This window comes from Amyelois transitella, chromosome 23 (assembly GCF_032362555.1).
Source record: "Amyelois transitella isolate CPQ chromosome 23, ilAmyTran1.1, whole genome shotgun sequence".
Taxonomy (NCBI): domain Eukaryota; kingdom Metazoa; phylum Arthropoda; class Insecta; order Lepidoptera; family Pyralidae; genus Amyelois; species Amyelois transitella.
The window spans coordinates 7,092,971-7,117,588 of NC_083526.1; the positions used below are offsets into that span (position 1 = coordinate 7,092,971).

At 37.2% G+C, this 24,618-nt stretch overlaps 1 protein-coding gene across 2 annotated transcripts in view; it reads right to left on the reverse strand.

Annotated features, from left to right (window-relative positions):
• The window catches only part of LOC106129284 (toxin S6C6), an 87,682-nt gene that overhangs the window by 33,075 nt on the left and 29,989 nt on the right, over nucleotides 1–24,618 (reverse strand). For both annotated transcript variants that reach the window (XM_060950990.1, XM_060950991.1), the window contains exon 2: nucleotides 4,380–4,559. In XM_060950990.1, the coding sequence (XP_060806973.1) occupies nucleotides 4,380–4,556 (177 nt within the window). In that variant the 5' untranslated portion in view covers nucleotides 4,557–4,559. The remainder of the gene's footprint in view (nucleotides 1–4,379; nucleotides 4,560–24,618) is intronic.

Sequence of the window (24,618 nt, forward strand, 5' to 3'; positions counted from 1 at the left end):
GTACCTATTTATGATTAGGAGTCTGGAGAAGGACATAGCGTATTTTTTAAACCCTAACAAACAACAACTACAGTTTCCATGGGATTTGCAAAACATCAATATTCTTTTGAAGGTGGCGCTAAATTCGCGTGTGTAGGTGACGCTAAATTCGCGCAAGTGAAGCTGCGGACAGAACCTTGTGTTTTATACTTCTTTACTGCCTCTAAGAAATTTAACGCCGGACGTTAAATTTCTCAATATTTATTGGCGTGCTCAATTAAGTTTTATCTGGTCACTACAAGAAATATATGATTAATGGAATTAAGGCAAAAACGATATTGAAAATTGATGAGAATGTTTGATAACAGAGGTTTGACTATCAAATGAGTTTTCTTCTTTCTATATCTCGATAAGAGAGATAAGAAGTTTTTTTTTCTGTATTAATTTTTATAAAATTTGGAATTTATAAAAGATTTATTATCTGTGGTCTTGATTTTGCCGAATTTTTGTTCGTTTATTGTTCACTGTTCGTTGTTCACTTCAGAATAGTACTTAGAATAGTAATCACTCCATATCTTTCCCATGGATGTCGTAAGAGGCGACTAAGGGAAAGGCTTATAAATTTGGGATTCCTCATGTAGGCGATGGACTAGCAGCCAGCTGATAGACGTGACTTTATGTAAGTATGTATGTAATTTTAAAAAATAATTCTCAATTTTAAAAATAATTAACATAGCGCATTCACTTTATTTCCAGACAAAATTAAATATTAGCATAATATTCACGTCGTCCTAAGCCTTGTTTACATTCATTAAATAATGTTTTGGGCCTTAATTTATTTACTCTTACCCTTAGTGAATTATGTTTGTAGGTAAAAGAATATTAAATTAAATATTCCAGCGGGAATCTCATTCATTTTTGTTCAAAATAAATAAATTAAGACAGGAAAAGGGAATCTTAATTGTAATTAGCTCAACCTGATTTAAAACGTACATAGACCTTCTAAATTCACAGACAGAATTATTATTTTCGTGAGAACTTACCTGAGTTATCCAATTTTAAATGGTAGTCATGGTATGTCTAGAATTATTATATAGTTTGTAATCATCGTCGCGTCTTAAGGAAATTTTTTCGTAGGAGGAATTTAACCAGTAACTTTTTAAACGGTAAAATTAAAATATTTTGCCAAAAGTACATATTTCTTGTAAAATATTCTTAAAATTAATAATTATAACTTTTGCTAATTCACTATTTTAATCATTTATTTTCGGACTAGCTGTGCCCGCGACTTCGTCCGCGTGGAATAGTTATTTTGTGCATCATTGAAGCCCTCAAGGAGGAATAATTTTCCCCGTTTTTTTCTCATTTTTCATTATTTCTTCGCTCCTAATAGTTGCAGCCTGAAAATAAATAGCCTAAAGCCTTCCTCGATAAATGGTCTATTAGACACAAAAAGAATTTTTAAATTCGAACCAGTAATTCCTGAGATTAGCGCGTTCAAACAAACAAACAAATTCTTCAGTATTGTGAGGGCAATGTTAAAATATTATGGGTTTTGAAAAAATCTCTAAGTGAATCTATTTGTTTTAAGCCGTAGATAGCTCGAATGGCCCTTTTTTTGTAAACTATAATAATACTTTTAATTCTCATGTGGCGCCATCTAGTATCGGGTAGTCAAAAAATAAATATCTAAACCACGGGAACTAAATCAATGGTGAAACGGTAAGTACTGGCGTTACTACATTGTGTGTTATTCCTGCTAATCTTGAGCGAAGCATTGTCGCCGATGCGGGGCGCGTCAAACTACCTACATAAAAAAAAATCTTCTCAAAGATGTGGTGAAACGGTAAGTACTGGCGAAACTAAATCAATGAAAAAAAGAATTTCTAATAAATTGAAAATTTTGCCAGCGGCTACAATCGTGTTATTTCTTAAATTCTCATGAGGCGCCATCTCGTATCGGGTGGGAAAAAAAATAAATATCTAAACCACGGGAACTTAATCAAAAAACAAAGCATAATGAATTAAATCAATAAAATGCTATTTTTTTAATCATCTCATCATTATAAATATGATAATTAATTATTTATAGCTTTTTATATCGATTCAAAAATGACGAAGTTCCATACAAACTTGCACCCCCTATTTCATCCCCTTGGGATAGAATTTCAGGATAAAAAGTAGCCTATATTCTAATCCAGGTTAATAGCTATATGTGTGCCGAATTTCGTTCAAATCCGTTCGGTAGATTTTGCGTGATGCGCGTACAAACATACAGACAGACAGACGGACAGACAGACAGACAAAAATTCTAAAAAAAATTGTTTTGGCTTCTATTGACCCTAAAAAGACCCCTTATAATTTTTTTTCTTAAATATCTTCAATGTACAGACAAAGTTCAGTTACAGTTTTATTATATGTATGGATTATTATTTTCGATTCATAATTTATTTATGACAAACAATTAGTATTATATTTAATGTTAAACATGTATATGTATAAACGTGCATTTGTTTTATAAATGTTTTGCCGTATCTACACGATCGTTATATCTATGACCGAGTGTTGCAAATTAACGCTTTTGATTCTGAGCAAAGCTGTCTTGGCAACAGACCTAAAAAGGAATTGCTGAAATTTAGTTCTCACCCAAGCGAAAATTTCCGACTTGGCTTTATAAACACTCACATAATTATTATATGTATGTGTATTAGCTGTGCCCGCGTTTGCTTGTTTGAAAGCTGATTTATAAGAATTACTGGCTCGAATTAAAAAAATATTTTTGTGTTGAATAGTCCATTTATTGAGAAGGCTATATAACATCACGCTGCAACTATTAGAAGCAAAGAAATAATGGAAAATGTGAAAAAAAACGGGGAACATTCTTGAGGGTTTCAATGATGCCCAAATTAACTATTCCACGTGGAGCTTGATGTACTTACACATGTAATTATGTTAGTAGGTCACCTACACTCTTATCCTCTTGTCAAAATGGCTCCCATTTCTCGCCCAGCTTATCAAAAAGGGTATCACGGAATTATCGTGAACTAGACGATATCTAACGCGAGGGAATCGCTTGCCATTGGGAAACAAAGACGATTTGAACGGAATTGGTTCCTGATATCTTTACCGCCTTATATCCTGAACTTTCAGGATTTTCAGAGATCAATACAATATAAAAAAACATAAAAAAGTCACTTCATCTCATTCCCATGGATGTCGTAAAAGGCGACTAAGGGGCTTACAAACTTGTGATTCTTTTTTGGGCGATGGGCTAGCAACCTGTCACTATTTGAATCTCAATTCTATAATTAAGCCAAATAGTTGAACGTGGCCGATCAGTCTTTTCAAGACTGTTGGCTCTGTCTACCCCGCAAGGGATATAGACGTGATCATATGTATGTATGTATAAAAAAGTCATTTTTAAAATGATTGCAATTGAAGAGGAGGTACTCAATTCGTTTGTGGGTTAGTTAAAAATGATTGTGAGTTACTTAGTTAGTTAAAACCAAGGTTGTTTGATGTTTGTTATGTTTAGATGTAAAGTGCGGTTAAACTGCGTACTGCGCTGAAAGGCACAGGTTCAAATCCCACCTCGGCCATGTACCAATGACTATTTTCAAAGGTATTTAGGTACATTAGTTTTAATACTAACCGATACTCTCTACATTGTGAGGAAACCTGCACATTCAGGCAATTGGAAGTGTAATCATGAATCCGATATGGGTAAGGTTTACCTGCAAAGGTTGCTGAGGACAGATGGGAGTCGCTTCGTGTAAAAACCTGATTCACCCAGTTCATGACTCATGGTCAAAGGCGTATCCCGGGCTCCTCTCCAGAGAGGCGAGGATGCAACCGGGACTAAAGCCAGGAGGAATATGGTTTAAAAAGAATATAATTTTTACTAGTGCCGTGTGGTTCCCGGCACCAATGAAAAAGAATAGGACCACTCTATCTCTTTCCCATGGATGTCGTAAAAGGCGACTAAGGGATAGGCTTACAAAATTGGGATTCATTTTTTAGGCGATGGGCTAGCAACCTGTCACTATTTGAATCTCAATTCTATCATAAAGCCAAATAGCTGAGCGTGGCCATTCAGTCTTTTCAAGACTGTTGGCTCTGTCTACCCCGCAAGGGATATAGACGTGACCATATGTATGTATGTTTGTATGTTTGTATGTTTGTATGTTTGTATGTTTGTATGTTTGTATGTTTGTATGTTTGTATGTTTGTATGTTTGTATGTTTGTATGTTTGTATGTTTGTATGTTTGTATGTTTGTATGTTTGTATGTTTGTATGTTTGTATGTTTGTATGTTTGTATGTTTGTATGTTTGTATGTTTGTATGTTTGTATGTTTGCATGTTTGTATGTTTGTATGTTTGTATGTATGTATGCACTCACGATACAATATCTGGCGTTGCTCGGGCACTCCTCCAACTTGGCTGCAGTGCGGTTGTTGCAGGGCGTGATGGAACCCACTCCGTCGCTGTACTGGCCGCATTGCCAGCACCTGATGCTGTTGCCTACTCCCACCAGGGATAGAAAGAGACACGCGGCCAGGAGTTTCGGACTTGACATTGTCTGGAAAGATGAGAAAATTGTTTTAGAGAATGGTAGTCTAAACATGATGTGTTGTGTGGTTCCCGGCACCAATTGAAAAAAGAATAGGCTTAGATAGATAGGTTCATTTATATGATTTGCTACACACAATTTACAATTTCTTGTTTTTTTTTTTTTTTAATTGTAATGTGACTTGCAACAATACAAAAAGGTCACAACTCAACGAATTTATTGCTATAGATAGAGCAATACGCTTTTCAGTTATGAACTAGGTGCTAGTGCAGTGCACTCCATCTCTTACCCATAGATGTCATAAAACGTGATTAAATATATAGCGAAGAATAGACGTAGTGTATACCAGCTACTTATCTTAAGATTTAGACATAACATAGCAGTTTGTTACCGCTTCTTCTGCACTGACGCCTTGGAAGCGGCAGTAAACTTAGTTTTTAAGTAATTTATTTGACGTCAACCAAGTTGTTAAACCATACGACAATTATTAAGCGATATAATAGTATCCTATAATAATGAATAAAAATTTTGAATTTTGAATTTTTTTTTTGAATTTTGAACATATAATCACGTCAGCTGAACGTGGCCATTCAGTCTTTTCAAGCCTGTTGGCTCTGTCTACCCCGCAAGGGATATAGACGTGACCATATGTATGTACGTATAATCACGTCTATATCCCCTGCAGGATTTGCTGACTGTTTGATCCGTTTTCCCAGATCAAAACAGTCATGAAAACCTGATAGGTTTTCACGTTCAGCTGTTTAACTTTATGATAAAATTGAGATTCAAATAGGTAGTGAAAGGTTGCTAGCCAATCGCCTAAAAGAGATTTTGATTTAAAAAATGAGATTCTTCTCTAAGACCACAGGCTGTGATAACTTGTTAAGTGATATAGAAAAAGGTTTGCTCAGTAAATTTTTACTTAACTTAAAAACACAGAAACTAAGTACTTGTAAACACATTCTTAAAGTGTGTCGCTGTAGGGGCCACTTAGAGCGTCTCCGGCGAAACAAACAAATGTTTTGTTTTGTTTTGTTTTGCTTCTCCTGAGACACACCTATTTGTCGCTAGGGGTAACGAAACGCTTGCTCCATATATGAGTGAATACAAAACGCATTTAAGTTTAACATACATATGGTCACGTCTTTATCCCTTGCGGGGTAGACAGAGTCAACAGTCTTGAAAAGACTGAATGGGTACGTTGAGCTATTTGGCTTAATGATAGAATTGAGATTCAAATAGTGACAGGTTGCTAGCCCATCGCCTAGAAAAGAATCCCAAGTTTGTAAGCCTATCCCTTAGTCGCATTTTACGACATCCATGGGAAAGAGATGGAGTGGTCCTATTCTTTTTGTATTGGTGCCGGAACCACACGGCACATTTAAGTTTAACACGAATAATAATAAGTTTAAAACGTATTATATAAGTAATAATAATATCACATGACACAGTTAAAGTGAGTAACATATTTCCTAAAGGTCAGGTCAAGAGTGCCCGAATCCGCCGAGCTTGCATGAAGAGAGTTATGAATGTGGATGAAGCGAAGGAAGTATGCAGAGATCGTGGCAAGTGGAAAGATGTAGTCTCTGCCTACCCCTCCGGGAAAAATGCGTGATTTTATGTATGTATGTACATATGTATATATTTCCTAAATATATTCTCGAACATGCCATAATATATTTATTTTGCGTTCACATAGAATTCATCCTAGTTATTTCTTCAAACCAGACATCTGTCAACCGATTCGGGCCTACCCAAAACAGTGTAGCCTCAAACCCTTTGCAGCCAATCACGCGCGTCGCTTACCATTCTAAATTAAGATAATGCTGTACATTATTTATACGAAGGACGAATCCCTTGGGAATTGTTTGCGAAATTAATGATGCCGCTACTTTTAATCACATATATGTACCTTGCGGGGTAGACAGAGCCAACAGTCTTGGAAAGACTGTAAGGCCACGGTCAGTACGTACTTATTTCTTACTAGTATTATTTAATTAAATATATACAGGACAAATTACACATATTGAGTTAGCCTCGATGTAAGTTCGAGACTTGTGTTACGAGATACTAACACAACGATAATATATTTTATAATATATACTTATATAGATAAACATCCAAGACCCAGACCAATTATAAAAAGATCTTTTCTCATCATGCCCTGGCCGGGATTCGAACCCGGGACCTCCGGTGTCACAGACATGCGTACTACCGCTGCGCCACAGAGGCCGTCAACAACAGTATTACAAACGTGAAAGTTTATAAGGGTGTAAGTACCTATATGTGTGCAAAAACTATTAACCGGTTTTTATTTAACTTCACAGACCGCCACAAAGGGAAGATCTTCCGCCAGGCTGGTGTGACGCCTGGGGAACCGCGCGACAGACGATGTTGTGTCGGAGGTTGTATACTATATATATGTAGCTCCAGTCCGCGATTTAGGTTATTCGCTGTTTTCGACTGATAGCGTCGCGTGATTTAATTTTTATTATTTTTGTGACTTGTGGCATATAGTTGTTGCAATAATTACCTAGTCAAAATTTATAGTTTTGAAGCGGACAGAGTCGCAGGCAACAGCTAGTAAAGAATGAACGAATAAAATAAATGTATGAATCCCTCACACACTTGCCATTTCGCCCACTGTACATTACTGGAATAGTGTATTTAATCAAAGTGAATGCGGGCAATTGGACGCGATCAACGTAAAGTGACTGCCACTCAGATAAGCGGGCCCCGCCTATAAAACGATATACATACATATGGTCACGTCTATATCCCTTGCGGGGTAGACAGAGCCAACGGTCTTGAAAAGACTGAATGGCCACGTTCAGCTATTTGGCTTAATGATAGAATTGAGATTCAAATAGTGACAGGTTGCTAGCCCATCGCCTAAAAAAAGAATAGGTACCAAGTTTGTGTAAGCCCATTCCTTAGTCGCCTTTTACGACATCCATGGGAAAGAGATGGAGTGGTCCTATTCTTTTTTCATTGGTGTCGGGAACCACACGGCACGTATAAAACGACTCTTTTAATTTACTATAGCAGCTAGATTTTTAGACGGGCTCGGCTCCCGGTGGGTTTTCAGGTAGACAAATAGCCTGTAAATAAATATATGTGGGTACAATAGAGCTAGCCACAAACTTAGGTCTAAAATTATGTGTTCAAAAAGTTAATTTTTTAAGTAAGCTCTGTCTACCCCGCTAGGGATATAGACGTGATTTTATGTTTGTTTTCTATAGTTTACAATCCTGTTTTGGGTCAGATTTTTACACGTAGAGACTCCCGTCTGACCTCCGCAACCTTTACAGGGGAATCTTACCCATATTTATTCATCAAGTTGCCAACATTTACAATTCTATGTTTTCCCTCACCGTAACAGCATTAAATTATCTTGTTACTTCATTTTGCAATATTTTTGCGAAACTGAAAATCCTTCTCTGAAAAAGTTACATAAAATATGACTATGATACAACACTTTTCGGTTTGACATTCTCATGATCGGTACAGTTTGTGTTTTTTTCCATTTATAATTCAAGATCTGGGTCTCAGAAGACAACGTTACAAGATTAGATATTTCTCTACGCTTTTTGGACAAATTGTTAAGACGTGTCTCATCTGCAAGTTCATAAAAAAATCTCCAATAACAAGGAAATATCTAAAAAAAACTTAACATCGTTTTGTTTTTGGTAATTCCTTTTTTTTTCAAGTAGAATTCAAATTCAAATTAAAAGTATTTGTGTTAAACTACCTTTGAACCATTAATCGAACAGCATCATACATACAGTCACGTCTATATCCCTTGCGGGGTAGACAGAATCTTGAATAGACTGATCATCATCTTTGTCCTAAAGGCAACCGAGGGAATGGCTAATAAACTTGGGATTCTTCTTTTAGGCGGTGACCGACCTAATCCAGCATCAGGTCAAAGGCATACCCCGGGCTCCTCTCCAGAGAGGTGAGGATACAGCCGGGCCTAAAGCTTGGAGGAAGAAGAGGTCATGTGCATCGATGCAGAAACCTTTGACCTAACTTTAATTAAAACTGTCTTTATCTCAACGACACGGCCTAGTCTGTCTAATGACAAAGTGGATGGCTTTGATGAAAGCCTTTAGCTTCTCGGCCTTTGGCGCTAGATTGTTTTCATTACAAAATACCTTTCTAGTTTCTTTATATATAGGTGCCGTGTGGTTCCCGGCACAAATATTAAAAAAATAAATACCTACAAATAAATATATACAGGGCAAATTACACAGATTGAGATAGCCTCGAAGTAAGTTCGAGACTTGTGTTACTAGATACTAACACAACGATACTATATTTTATAATAAATACAAATACATGTTGAAGTGTCCCATAATCTATATCTATATACTTATAATAAATCTGTAGAGAGGTCAATTCTGTACATTGAATATATTTTCAAAATAACTATCAGGGGGTGATTAGTGATCGATACTGATGCCAAAAATGCAATCAGTAAAATTTTTGTCTGTCTGTCTGTCTGTCTGTATGTTCTTTATAGAAACAAAAACTACTTGACGGATTTCAACGAAACTTGGTACAGTTATTCTTCATACTCCTGAGCAGGTTATAGTATACTTTTCATTACGCTACAATCAGTAGGAGCAGAGCAGTGAAAGTAAATGTTGGGAAAACGGGAGAAGTTACTTGATTTTTTAAGCTTCCGTCGCGTGTGCAGCCTTAATGGTTAAAGCTACAGCGAAACCATGTATTACGGAAATATCTATACATATAATAAAATTGTAGAAAAGTGCTGTCTGTACATTGAAAATAAAAATAAAAAAAATAGCAGGGGTTATTGTTATGTCGATGTCGAACCCAAAAACGTAATTAACTTTTTTTTTGTCTGTTTGTCGGTTTGTCTGTTTGTCGGTTTGTCTGTTTGTCTGTTCACGCTAATCTCAGAAACGGCTGAACCGAGTTGGATGCGGTTTTCACGAATATATTGTGGTATGCTTCAGTTATGCTTTAGTGTTTGTTTCATGTCAATCGGTTCATAAATAAAAAAGTTATGTCAAATTAAAGAATCACGTCGAACACTATTCTATGCTTATACATAGGCACCATTAATCTCCGCAACTATTTGACGGATTTGGTTGAAATTTTGTACCGACATATTTTAGAGCCTGGCGCAACATAAAGACTACTTTTTACCGCGGGAAAACATCCGTTTCCCATGGGAATCGGTAGTATATTGTTTTTTTAACGCCTGTTCCGGTCAACGAACGACGTCGATCATTGTTACTAGATAGGTAAATTACATCTATCTATACATATAATAAAATTGTAGAAAAGTGCTGTCTGTACATTGAAAATAAAAATATACATATAATAAAATTGTAGAAAAGTGCTGTCTGTACATTGAAAATAAAAATAAAAAAAATAGCAGGGGTTATTGTTATGTCGATGTCGAACCCAAAAACGTAATTAACTTTTTTTTTGTCTGTTTGTCGGTTTGTCTGTTTGTCAGTTTGTCTGTTTGTCTGTTCACGCTAATCTCAGAAACGGCTGAACCGAGTTGGATGCGGTTTTCACGAATATATTGTGTTATGCTTCAGTTATGCTTTAGTGTTTGTTTCATGTCAATCGGTTCATAAATAAAAAAGTTATGTCAAATTAAAGAATCACGTCGAACACTATTCTATGCTTATACATAGGCACCATTAATCTCCGCAACTTTTTGACGGATTTGATTGAAATTTTGTACCGACATATTTTAGAGCCTGGCGCAACATAAAGACTACTTTTTACCGCGGGAAAACATCCGTTTCCCATGGGAATCGGTAGTATATTGTTTTTTTTAACGCCTGTTCCGGTCAACGAACGACGTCGATCATTGTTACTAGATAGGTAAATTACAATCTTCTATACATATAATAACATACATACATACATAAAATCACGCCTCTTTCCCGGAGGGGTAGGCAGAGACTACCTCTTTCCACTTGCCACGATCTCTGCATACTTCTTTCGCTTCGTCCACATTCATAACTCTCTTCATACAAGCTCGGCGGTTTCGGGTACTTTTGACCTGACCCTTTACCAGGACGTCCTTAATTTGATCAAGATACGTTCGTCTAGGTCTTCCCACTCCGACCTTTCCCTCCACACTCTCCTTGTATATCTGCTTAGTCAACCTGCTTTCATTCATCCTCTCCACATGACCGAACCATCTTAACATACCCTTTTCTATTCCTGTAACTACATCTTCTTTCACATCACAACATTCCCTTATCACGCTGTTCCTTATCCTGTCACTCAATTTCACACCCATCATACTCCTTAACGCTCTCATTTCCACTGCATTTATTCTGCTTTCATGCTTCTTTTGCCATACCCAACTTTCACTCCCATACATTAATGTCGGGACCAACACGCCCCTGTGCACAGCCAGTCGAGCCTTTTTGGATAGTTTCTGACTGCTCATAAAGGCATGCAAAGCTCCATTCACCATACATATAATAAAATTGTAGAAAAGTGCTGTCTGTACATTGAAAATAAAAATAAAAAAAATAGCAGGGCTTATTGTTATGTCGATGTCGAACCCAAAAACGTAATTAACTTTTTTTTTGTCTGTTTGTCGGTTTGTCTGTTTGTCGGTTTGTCTGTTTGTCTGTTCACGCTAATCTCAGAAACGGCTGAACCGAGTTGGATGCAATTTTCACGAATATATTGTGGTATGCTTCAGTTATGCTTTAGTGTTTGTTTCATGTCAATCGGTTCATAAATAAAAAAGTTATGTCAAATTAAAGAATCACGTCGAACACTATTCTATGCTTATACATAGGCACCATTAATCTCCGCAACTATTTGACGGATTTGGTTGAAATTTTGTACCGACATATTTTAGAGCCTGGCGCAACATAAAGACTACTTTTTACCGCGGGAAAACATCCGTTTCCCATGGGAATCGGTAGTATATTGTTTTTTTAACGCCTGTTCCGGTCAACGAACGACGTCGATCATTGTTACTAGATAGGTAAATTACAATCATTAAAAGAATATGTTATAGTTACTTATTACCTTGGAATTGACTGGATTACCATGGGAAAAAAATTAAAAGGGCTCATCTAAATTCTTTCTACTTAAGTTAGTTTAGGCTGATATCATAAACTATAAGAATAATTTACCGAGGGAAATCATAGTACTCCCATGGGAATGAAAAAACATTGTTCTTTTACGGCTGAAGGTAGTTTGTAAGCTGTTGAATTTTAAGAATAATGTCGAACAGATTCCTTCCAGTTTCCCGTGGGTCTGAGATGTTATCCCGCGGTAAAAAGTAACATAAGTGTTGTTATTTCCAAGCCTAAACTAACTGTTTGCCAAATTTCATCCATATCTGTTCAGTAGTTTTTGCGAGAAAGACTAACAAATATGCGTCTATACAAAGTTTCGCGTTTATATTATTAGTAAGAGTTAATTCTATTACGAATAACTACTTTTTTTCTCTGTTAGTAGAATTTACTGAAACTTTATAATAATTTTTATTTTCTATACATATAATAAAATTGTAGAAAAGTGCTGTCTGTACATTGAAAATAAAAATAAAAAAAATAGCAGGGGTTATTGTTATGTCGATGTCGAACCCAAAAACGTAATTAACTTTTTTTTTGTCTGTTTGTCGGTTTGTCTGTTTGTCGGTTTGTCTGTTTGTCTGTTCACGCTAATCTCAGAAACGGCTGAACCGAGTTGGATGCGGTTTTCACGAATATATTGTGGTATGCTTCAGTTATGCTTTAGTGTTTGTTTCATGTCAATCGGTTCATAAATAAAAAAGTTATGTCAAATTAAAGAATCACGTCGAACACTATTCTATGCTTATACATAGGCACCATTAATCTCCGCAACTATTTGACGGATTTGGTTGAAATTTTGTACCGACATATTTTAGAGCCTGGCGCAACATAAAGACTACTTTTTACCGCGGGAAAACATCCGTTTCCCATGGGAATCGGTAGTATATTGTTTTTTTAACGCCTGTTCCGGTCAACGAACGACGTCGATCATTGTTACTAGATAGGTAAATTACATCTATCTATACATATAATAAAATTGTAGAAAAGTGCTGTCTGTACATTGAAAATAAAAATATACATATAATAAAATTGTAGAAAAGTGCTGTCTGTACATTGAAAATAAAAATAAAAAAAATAGCAGGGGTTATTGTTATGTCGATGTCGAACCCAAAAACGTAATTAACTTTTTTTTTGTCTGTTTGTCGGTTTGTCTGTTTGTCAGTTTGTCTGTTTGTCTGTTCACGCTAATCTCAGAAACGGCTGAACCGAGTTGGATGCGGTTTTCACGAATATATTGTGTTATGCTTCAGTTATGCTTTAGTGTTTGTTTCATGTCAATCGGTTCATAAATAAAAAAGTTATGTCAAATTAAAGAATCACGTCGAACACTATTCTATGCTTATACATAGGCACCATTAATCTCCGCAACTTTTTGACGGATTTGATTGAAATTTTGTACCGACATATTTTAGAGCCTGGCGCAACATAAAGACTACTTTTTACCGCGGGAAAACATCCGTTTCCCATGGGAATCGGTAGTATATTGTTTTTTTTAACGCCTGTTCCGGTCAACGAACGACGTCGATCATTGTTACTAGATAGGTAAATTACAATCTTCTATACATATAATAACATACATACATACATAAAATCACGCCTCTTTCCCGGAGGGGTAGGCAGAGACTACCTCTTTCCACTTGCCACGATCTCTGCATACTTCTTTCGCTTCGTCCACATTCATAACTCTCTTCATACAAGCTCGGCGGTTTCGGGTACTTTTGACCTGACCCTTTACCAGGACGTCCTTAATTTGATCAAGATACGTTCGTCTAGGTCTTCCCACTCCGACCTTTCCCTCCACACTCTCCTTGTATATCTGCTTAGTCAACCTGCTTTCATTCATCCTCTCCACATGACCGAACCATCTTAACATACCCTTTTCTATTCCTGTAACTACATCTTCTTTCACATCACAACATTCCCTTATCACGCTGTTCCTTATCCTGTCACTCAATTTCACACCCATCATACTCCTTAACGCTCTCATTTCCACTGCATTTATTCTGCTTTCATGCTTCTTTTGCCATACCCAACTTTCACTCCCATACATTAATGTCGGGACCAACACGCCCCTGTGCACAGCCAGTCGAGCCTTTTTGGATAGTTTCTGACTGCTCATAAAGGCATGCAAAGCTCCATTCACCATACATATAATAAAATTGTAGAAAAGTGCTGTCTGTACATTGAAAATAAAAATAAAAAAAATAGCAGGGCTTATTGTTATGTCGATGTCGAACCCAAAAACGTAATTAACTTTTTTTTTGTCTGTTTGTCGGTTTGTCTGTTTGTCGGTTTGTCTGTTTGTCTGTTCACGCTAATCTCAGAAACGGCTGAACCGAGTTGGATGCAATTTTCACGAATATATTGTGGTATGCTTCAGTTATGCTTTAGTGTTTGTTTCATGTCAATCGGTTCATAAATAAAAAAGTTATGTCAAATTAAAGAATCACGTCGAACACTATTCTATGCTTATACATAGGCACCATTAATCTCCGCAACTATTTGACGGATTTGGTTGAAATTTTGTACCGACATATTTTAGAGCCTGGCGCAACATAAAGACTACTTTTTACCGCGGGAAAACATCCGTTTCCCATGGGAATCGGTAGTATATTGTTTTTTTAACGCCTGTTCCGGTCAACGAACGACGTCGATCATTGTTACTAGATAGGTAAATTACAATCATTAAAAGAATATGTTATAGTTACTTATTACCTTGGAATTGACTGGATTACCATGGGAAAAAAATTAAAAGGGCTCATCTAAATTCTTTCTACTTAAGTTAGTTTAGGCTGATATCATAAACTATAAGAATAATTTACCGAGGGAAATCATAGTACTCCCATGGGAATGAAAAAACATTGTTCTTTTACGGCTGAAGGTAGTTTGTAAGCTGTTGAATTTTAAGAATAATGTCGAACAGATTCCTTCCAGTTTCCCGTGGGTCTGAGATGTTATCCCGCGGTAAAAAGTAACATAAGTGTTGTTATTTCCAAGCCTAAACTAACTGTTTGCCAAATTTCATCCATATCTGTTCAGTAGTTTTTGCGAGAAAGACTAACAAATATGCGTCTATACAAAGTTTCGCGTTTATATTATTAGTAAGAGTTAATTCTATTACGAATAACTACTTTTTTTCTCTGTTAGTAGAATTTACTGAAACTTTATAATAATTTTTATTTATAATAAATATCTTTATAGAGAAGTTAAATAAAAATTATCGGTTTAGGAATCGCGGTTCAGCTTAGGATGGACGTTTGTCGGTTGCATACGACGACTGCGCGCGCGGGTAGGTATATAAAGCGCGCCGAGAACCGCGCCGCGCCATTAAAGTAGGTTTTTTAGCTACCCAAAATGACTGTGATTATGATCCAAAATAAAAATAAGTATATATTTAAAAAAAAACGCTGCTCATAGTCACTATTCCACGCGAACGAAGTCGCGGGCACAGCTAGTTCTAAATAAAATTATTAAAAAAATATCCCAAGACAGCATAAGTCTATGTTTTATGGTTGACTCACAATAACACGTGTAATTCCTAATAGCTTAGCAGTTCGAAGATTTCTGATTATATTTCTTTACTCTGACGTTTATAATACCAATAACACTTACACTCATTCGTAATTCTTAAAAATTCATATAAATACCTATTTAATAAAAAAAAATAATCGAAATCGGTATAGAAACACCAAACTTATCTATACATGAAATGAAATACGCAAACAAGTCATCGCGCGTAAATACTGAATCTTGCTACAAGGATTATTTTTGCGTAACGGTTGCCGCGCTCGACGCGTCTCGCGGCGGCAGGGTATAAAAGGGGCGGGTGTAAGCTTCATGACCAAGGCAGCCAGGGAAAGACTTCACGCAGTTCTCTCCTTCAGCCTCCCCCTGAGTACGAAGCTCGGGATCTACCAAACGTACGTCAGATCCCGCCTCACGTACGCGGCCCCGGCGTGGTACGCATACTGCTCTGAGACCAACAGGAGAAGACTCAGAGCCCAAGAGAACCAAAGTCTCAGAGCAGTCGTCGGAAACAACCCTGCGCTACGTGAGGAACTCGACGATCCTCAGGGACCTGAAGTGGGAGAACCTAGGTGTTCGAGAGGGCGGACGCGTCATCACACAGCCACCTGCGCGGCATCTCGCCGCTCCACGCCTGCCCTCCGGACCGTCAGGTGAAACCCTCCCCTCGCTGCTTTGCGGCAGACGTCGTCGACCTGCCTACAGTCGTAGGCAGCGATGATGCCATTGAAGAGGGCCAAAAGCCCTGACCAATCTACTCCGACTCCCCTAAGGGAGTGTGGGAAGACCCGACGACGGCAAGATTATATTGCACAGGCGTTACTTTATTTTCATTTCTTTTTCTTTTGTAAGTTGTAGGTACATATTTCTGGTTATAATTCTATTAGAATATTTTTTTTAGTTTAAATAGGCACTTAGATTAATCTATACTAATATTATAAAACTAAAGAGTTTGTTTGTTAGTTTAAATGCGCTAATCTCAAGAACTACTGGTTCGAATTGAAAAATTATTTTTGTGTTGAATAGACCATTTATCGAGGAAGGCTTTAGGCTATATAACGTCTAGCTGCAACTATTAGGAGCGAAGAAGTAATGAAAAATGTGAAAAAAATCGCGGAAGGAGCATCCTTAAGGGGTTCAATGATGCCCAAAATAACTATTCCACGTGGACGAAGTCGCAGGCACAGCTAGTAATGAATAAAAGTTTTGTATTCAAATTTGAGCATTTAACGATGAATCCTGGATTGGGCAAGTCAAGTTTTTACACGAAACGACGCTCGTCTGACCTCCGCAACCTTCGAAACCTAACCTAATTGAATTATCGTATCATTCCATCACAACAACTTTAATATTTTTCATATGTAGCGGGAGCGATGATTCGGCTCGACCGCCACCAAAGGGAAGATCTTCCGCCAGGCTGGTGTGACGCCTGGGGAACCGCGCGACAGACGACGACGAGGGGTCTTCCCAAACTCCTGTGCAGGAGTTGGAGCGAGTGGTCAGGGTCTTTTTACCCTCTTCACTGGTTTCATGCGACAGACGATGTTGTGTCGGAGGTTGTATATATGCTCCAATCTGTGAAATCATTGCTCGCGCGATTTGGAATATTCGCTGTTTTTGACTGATAGCTTCGCGTGATTGGTTGTTGTGACTTGTGTCGAAGAGATACATACATACATATCCCTTGCGGGGTAGACAGAGCCAACAGTCTTGAAAAGACTAAATGAAATTTTTGTATTGGTGCTGGGAACCACACGGAACTATAGTGTCGAAGAGATGTCTCAGTACTTCTACCTCCCAAGACCAGAGGACTGAAATCTTGGTTTTCTGTGCAATCTGTACGTTAGCTCAATTATTTTCAAATGGAGCAAACACAACAAAGAAATGCAACTTCACCACAGTTTCAGTGTAGCTAAAGCATCTGAAGGCAAAAAAAACCGATAAAATCATTTTCAAAAAGTCACAATTGTCAACCCGTATAGTTGAACAAAAGTTGGTATTTCTTTATACACAGAGGAAATATCCACTGGAGAGCGCACGGAGGACATACACCAACTGTGAATTTTAGTCTCCGACAAAAAGTATAAAAAAATCCTACCAAAAAAGTTAAGTCATGATTTTTATTGGTCAATTTAAGAATATAATAAATTTATTTTAAGTATATAGAAAACTCCTGCCCTCGAAGCATGACACGCGTGACGTCTTTCTAATCGCGCATAAAGCTGTCGCCGTCCCGTTTCACGTCATAATATATTTATTTACATACATACATAACATCACCCCTCTTTCCCGGAGGGGTAGGCAGAGACTACCTCTTTCCACTTGCCACGATCTCGGCATACTTCCTTCGCTTCATCCACATTCATAACTCGCTTCATGCAAGCTCGGCGGTTTCGGATACTTTTGACCTGACCCTTTACTAGGACGTCCTTAATTTGATCAAGATACAGCGATATTTTAATGCGCGATAAAAACGGTTTCGCGCGTGCCACGTTACGGAGGCTGGTTTATTTATTTGTTTACTCACACACATAATATTACGCGAATTATTTAAACAAATATAAATCGCGCCTCTTCCCAAAAACGGAATAGGCCTGGGTAGGTAGAGACTACATGTTTTCACTTGCCATAATCCCTGCATCCTTAAACTATAGATAAATATTCGAACTATACAAGTGAAATAATAATCGCAGTTGCATCCACCCACCTCTAAATAATAAACAATTAATTCATTATTCATACAAAATTGTCAGCAAAATTGCCTCTCATGCGTTCTCCATTAGGTATATACTCCTTGGGCCGATACAACAATAATTGTTAGAAACATTTAACTCTCAAAGTTCCGATACGAAGTTGGGCCGATGCCGGCCGGACTGGATTCACTCAGTTTTGCTGTTAATCCAGTTTTCCTGGAAGTTTTCATCTGAAATACAGTAATATCACTGCAATTAAGTCCATTTTGAAACGACAACAAAAGGACTTCTGGTTTAAAAAAAAAATTTTGCGTTTTACGTCATCCTACCGATGATAAACAAGATGAGATCTCAGCTGATACACGCCAGCATAAATTCCTGTTTTAGAATCTAAAATCTTAGCTGCAACGAAAAAATATAGAAAAAAAAGTTAGTATGTCGAATTCGCATAACTTAATTTTTTTTCATACATACATATAATCATATCTATATCCCTTCCGGGGTAGACAGAGCCAATAGTCTTCAGAAAACTGATAGGCTACGTTCAGCTGTTTGGCTTAATGATAAAATTGAGATCCAAACAGTGACAGGTTGCTAGCCCATCGCCTAAAAGAAAAATCCCAAGATTTTTCATCATACTCAAAATTTAGATTGAGATTATAATCTACAATCTCTCTCTCACCATTATGTTAATGGATATTTAGACTCTTCCGTTGACAATTACCAGGATAAAGGCTATAGATACACTGCTAACCTTATGTCGAAATTTGTCAAAAAACTGCATTCTTTATATTAAAGAAGAGGACAAGTCTCTGCCTATCTTTGGGAACTTGTAATCATAATGTAAATATTTAATTAATAAGGTAAATATTCTATTAAAAAAAAATACAAATCTTTACCCTTTATATTGGCATGAAAGTATTGATGGTGACTACGTTAGTATTCCAAAAATTTGTCACCAACACCAAACATTGGATCCAACATTAATCAATGTCCAACCGTAGATATCCGACAAAGAGCTTACTATAAGAGAGCAATCACTTTAAATTGTTAAAAAAATGTCTGAACAACAGACACTCATCACTATGACATAACACTTAAGGTTTAAAATCGATTGTAAACTCGTCTGGCGCTGAGCCAAACCCGAGTAATGTTACTGGGCTAAATTTAATGCGTTTCAGAACTTCGTAAAGGCTTTTTGGGAGTTTCAAGGTGTTCAATAATGAAGAAGTCTGGAAACAGGTTGGCAGGTTGTCGATACTGCATAGAATAGAATAGAATAGAATAGATTTATTTTCAAAATTGGATACAAGGTATCACTTATTGACGTCACATAACTTAAATCTAATTATAACTACTACCGCTTCCAAAGCGCATGTGTAGAAGAAGCGGCGGAACAAACTACACTGCAGCATTTTCATAGGACGTCAATTTACAAATATAGATCTCTTAAATCAAAATCGTGGACGAATGCACATTGTCTACATTAAAAAACATGTATGAATGTAGAACTGATTATGTCAATACGAATATTTCGTCAAATAAAATAAATATAAAATAAAATATGTACATACTGTACAAATTATGTCAAGATCATGTCAAAATACACAAGAATTAAGAGGCTATTATGTCCAGCTCGGGCCACACATGTATATCATTAATATAATCATCCGTGCTGTAATAGGCTTTCCTACAAAGCTCAACTTTAATATACTGTTTGAATTTTCTATCATTCATTTCAAGAACACTTTTTGGTAATTTATTATAAAATCTTATACAATTAATCAGAAATGATTTCCCTACCTTAGCCAGCCGATGTGCTGGGATCGACAACTTGTAATTGTTCCGCAGTGATCTACTAGTACATTCACCTACTTTTTTGAAAGAGTCTAAGTTTTTCCTAACATGCATGATGTTATCGAATATGTATTGGGAGGGCAAAGTTAAAATATTTAGGTTTTTGAAAAAATCTCTAAGGGAATCTCTTTGTTTAAGACCCTAGATATATCGAATTGCCCTTTTTTGTAAAATGAAAATAGTTTGTATGTCTGCTGCTGATCCCCAAAGCAGTAGACCATATGACATTAAACTATGAAAATAACTAAAATATACTAGCTTAGCAGTTGCCACATCCGTCAAATGCCTAATACGACGAATAGCGTATGCTGCATGCATACTGATTATATTAGTTACTAGCTGTGCCCGCGACTTCGTCCGCGTGGAATAGTTATTTTGGACATCATTGAAGCCCTCAAGGATGAATAATTTTCGCCGTTTTTTCACATATTACATTATTTCTTTGCTCCATAAAGTTGCAGCGTCATGTTATATAGCCTAAAGCCTTCCTCAATAAATTGTGTATTAAACACAAAAAGATTTTTTTAAATTCGAACCAGTACTACCTGAGATTAGCGCGTTCAAACAAACAAACAAACAAATTAAAATATTAGTATAGTTACATGTTTTTTTCTAAGGCACAGGTTCAAATCCCTCCTCGGCCATGAACCAATCACTATTTTCGTAGTTATGTACATTAGTTTGAATACTAACCATTGCTCTTACGATTAGGGAATGGTGAGAAAACTTCCCACATTCAGGCAACTGGATGCGTAACCATGATCTATCCAATACGGGTTAGGTTTACCTGCAAAAGTTGTGCAGTTCAAATTTGAGTCGCTTCGTGTAAAACCCTAATTTGCTCAATCTAGGATCCATGGTCAAAGGCATACCCCGGATTCCTCTCCAGAGAGATGAGGATGCGACCGGGACTAAAGCCAGGAGGAAGAAGAAGATCATACATACATACATATAATCACGTCTATATCCCTTGCGGGGTAGACAGAGCCAACAGTCTTGATAAATTAAGAAGAAGATAGTATAATTTTTTGTTTTTTTTAAGAAGAGAAAGGAAGGAAAGTATATATATATGCAGTATCATTACCTTCCCTCGCCTTGTAGCATGGCACGCGCGACGCCGTTTTTATAGCGCGTAGATCTATCGCTTTTAAACGGCGATAGTTTTCCGGCGCGATAAATAGCAACTTAAATGTGGGCTTATACAGACTGATAGGCCACGTTCAGCTGTTTGGCTTAGTGATAGAATTGAGATTCAAATAGTGACAGTGACAGTGCTAGTCCATCGCTTGAAAGAAGAATCGCAAGTTTTTAAGCCTATCCCTTAGTCGTCTTTTACGACATCCATGGGAATGAGAGGGAGTGTGATCCTATTCTATTTTATTGGTGCCGGGAACCACACGGCACTCTGGTCCCTACCAAAAGCGTGCCTCCAGCAGAACTATAATCTTTATCGTTATACAATGATGGGACTGTCCCAGATCATTTGGTCCGCCGGATGTAGAACCCGGGTATTGGTAATCTGTGGCGGAGAAATATCGGAAAACTAGGGGAAAACCCGGTTTTTATCATATAACCGACATATTATCATTTATATTAGTATCTTACAAAGCCGAGTTACATGAATGAAATATTTATCGCTTACAAAATAATGAGTTAGAAGGCACAGATCTATTTATAAACTTGAGATCTTTTTTTTCGGTGATAGTCTAGCAACCTGTCACTATTTTTGAATCACAATTATACTATTGAGCCAAACAGCTGAACGTGGCCAACCAAACTTTTTAAGACTAGTGGCCCTGTCTACCCAGCATGGGATATAGACGTGAATATATGTATGTATGTATATAGATATAAGACTGTATAGATAGCTCCAATCGAAATATTATTTGATTATATAAATCACTGTCAAAGAAACTTTGTTTCGAGAAGATTATCCGTTTGTCTTTGCTGAAATTTGATCAATACAAAATGGATTCTTTTTCTTTGTGTTATTGTTATGTTACATACATAAATACATATAATTACGTCAATATCCCTTGCGGGGTAGACAGAGACAACAGTCTTAAAAAGACTGATAGGCCACGTTCAGCTGTTTATCTTAATCATATAATTGAGATTCAAATAGTGACAGGTTGCTAGCTACTCGCCCAATAGAAGAATCCCAAGTTTATAAGCCTTTCCCTCAGTCGCATTATAGGACATCCATGGGGAAGAGATGGAGTGGTCCTATTCTTTTTTCTATTGGTACCGGGAATATTTTCAATTATAAAGATGGAGTGTGGAGGGAAAGGTCGGAGTGGGAAGACCTAGACGAACGTATCTTGATCAAATTAAGGACGTCCTGGTAAAGTGTCAGGTCAAAAGTACCCGAAACCGCCGAGCTTGCATGAAGAGAGTTATGAATGTGGATGAAGCGAAGGAAGTATGTAGAGGTCGTGGCAAGTGGAAAGAGGTAGTCTCTGCCTACCCCTCCGGGAAAGAGGCGTGATTTTATGTATGTATGTATAAAGATGTGACTATATATTGACTGGGCTTTATAAACTTGTTTACACCATCGACTGTAGGTACTCATATCACAGAAACTATTGACGAAACAGGAAAATAAAGCATTTTCCGCTGAATCTGTTCCGAAAATAACACAAAATGTAACCGCTGCGACCAATCCCAATTAGTGAGGCAAAAATAAGGCAAAACACTAGTTCATTAGTTCCCTTTCCCACCCTTTTTCCGTACAAAAAGGTCTGATTTACATTGAAATAATTGAGTAGAGATGATATCGTACGAATTACATAAAATCACGTCTGAGGTATAGGAAGAGATAGATAGATAAAACTTTTTATTGCACCATAAGAGTAAAACGTACAAAACACAAGAGTAAAAGAGACAACATTACTCTCTCTCTCTCTCTCTCTCATCTGTGCTCATCCCCAGTTGCACCCTCCATCATAGTGCTTCGGGCCCTGGGTTCGCTCTCCCACATTAATCTTTCCACATTCATCATTATTACGACATCCATGGGAAAGAGGTGGAGTGGTCCTATTGAATTGAATAGTATAGTATAGTATTCTATTCAATACAAAAAAGAGTAATCTATTCTATTGAATAGATTTATTTTAAAATTGGATACAAGGTATCACTTTTTGACGTCACATCACTTAAATCTAATTATAAATACTACCGCTTCCAAAGCGCATGTGAAGAAGAAGCGACGGAACAAACTACACTGCAGCATTTTCATCGGACGTCAATGTACAAATATAGATCTCTTAAATCTAAATCATGGACGAATGCACATTGTCTATATTAAAAAAAACATGATGAATGTAGAACTAGTTGTAACTATTGGTGCCGGGAACCACACGGAACAACTCGATCGAGATGTGTCTAAACTCTTGACTGTACCTATGTTCATATATCAGTACGGGAACGTCCTGGTGAAACCTGGTCAAAGGAATTCCCAAAAAACGAGATTGCATGAACAGAGTTTTATGATTGTGTGTATAAAATTTATACAACGACTGTGTGCTGTGTGTCATTTGACGAAATATTCGTATTGACATAATCAGTTCTACATTCATACATGTTTTTTAATGTAGACAATGTGCATTCGTCCACGATTTAGATTTAAGAGATCTATATTTGTAAATTGACGTCCTATGAAAATGCTGCAGTGTAGTTTGTTCCGCCGCTTCTTCTACACATGCGCTTTGGAAGCGGTAGTAGTTATAATTAGATTTAAGTTATGTGACGTCAATAAGTGATACCTTGTATCCAATTTTGAAAATAAATCTATTCTATTCTATTCTATTCTATTCTGTGCCTGCCTACCCCTATGGGAAAGAGGCTGATTGTATTTGTACATACATACATACATATAATCACGCCTCTTTCCCGGAGGAGTAGGCAGAGACTACCTCTTTCTACTTACCACGATCTCTGCACACTTCCTTCGCTTCATCCACATTCATAACTCTCTGTATTACATACATACATATAATCACGTCTATATCCCTTGCGGGGTAGACAGAGCCAACAGTCTTGTAAAGTCTGATAGGCCACGTTCAGCTATTTGGCTTTAAGATAGAATTGAGATTCAAATAGTGACAGGTTGCTAGCTCATCGCCTAAAAAAGAATCCCAAGTATGTAAGCCTATCCCTTAGTCGCCTTTTACGACATCCATGGGAAAGAGATGCGAGTGGTCCCATTCCTTTTTTGTAATGGTGCCGGGAACCACACGGCACTCTATATTTGTATATCTATCTCTCTCTATACTCTCTGTATTTGTATATTATTATTATATATATATATATATATAGGTATATTATTATTAAAATCTGAAGCACCTGTCATCGAGATGCGGTGGCCTGATTACTTTATTGCGAACGCTCGGTTTCACGAAATAAAAAATGCGGCGAACATTTTAATTTGTGTTATCGAACTGTTTATAAGTGTTATTAAAATTATGCCGTGTGGTTCCCGGCACCAATACAAAAAAGAATAGGACCACTCTATCTCTTTTCCATGGATGTTGTAAAAGGCGACTAAGTGATAGGTTTTCAAACTTGGGATTCTTTTTTGGGCGATGGGCTAGCAACCTGTCACTATTTGAATCTCAATTCTATCATAAAGCCAAATAGCTGAACGTGGCCATTTAGTCTTTTCAAGACTGTTGTCTCTGTCTACCCCGCAAGGGATATAGACGTGACCATATGTATGTACTAGCTGTGCCCGCGACTTCGTCTGCGTGGAATAGTTATTTTGGGCATCATATTTATTTTTCGGTCAGGCGGTCACGCGTATTAGAAAGAACGCTGGTTCGCCGTATTAAATGTTTCGCTGCAAATTGCTTATAACGACTAGGTATATCTCAAAACCTATTCGTCTGATTAATG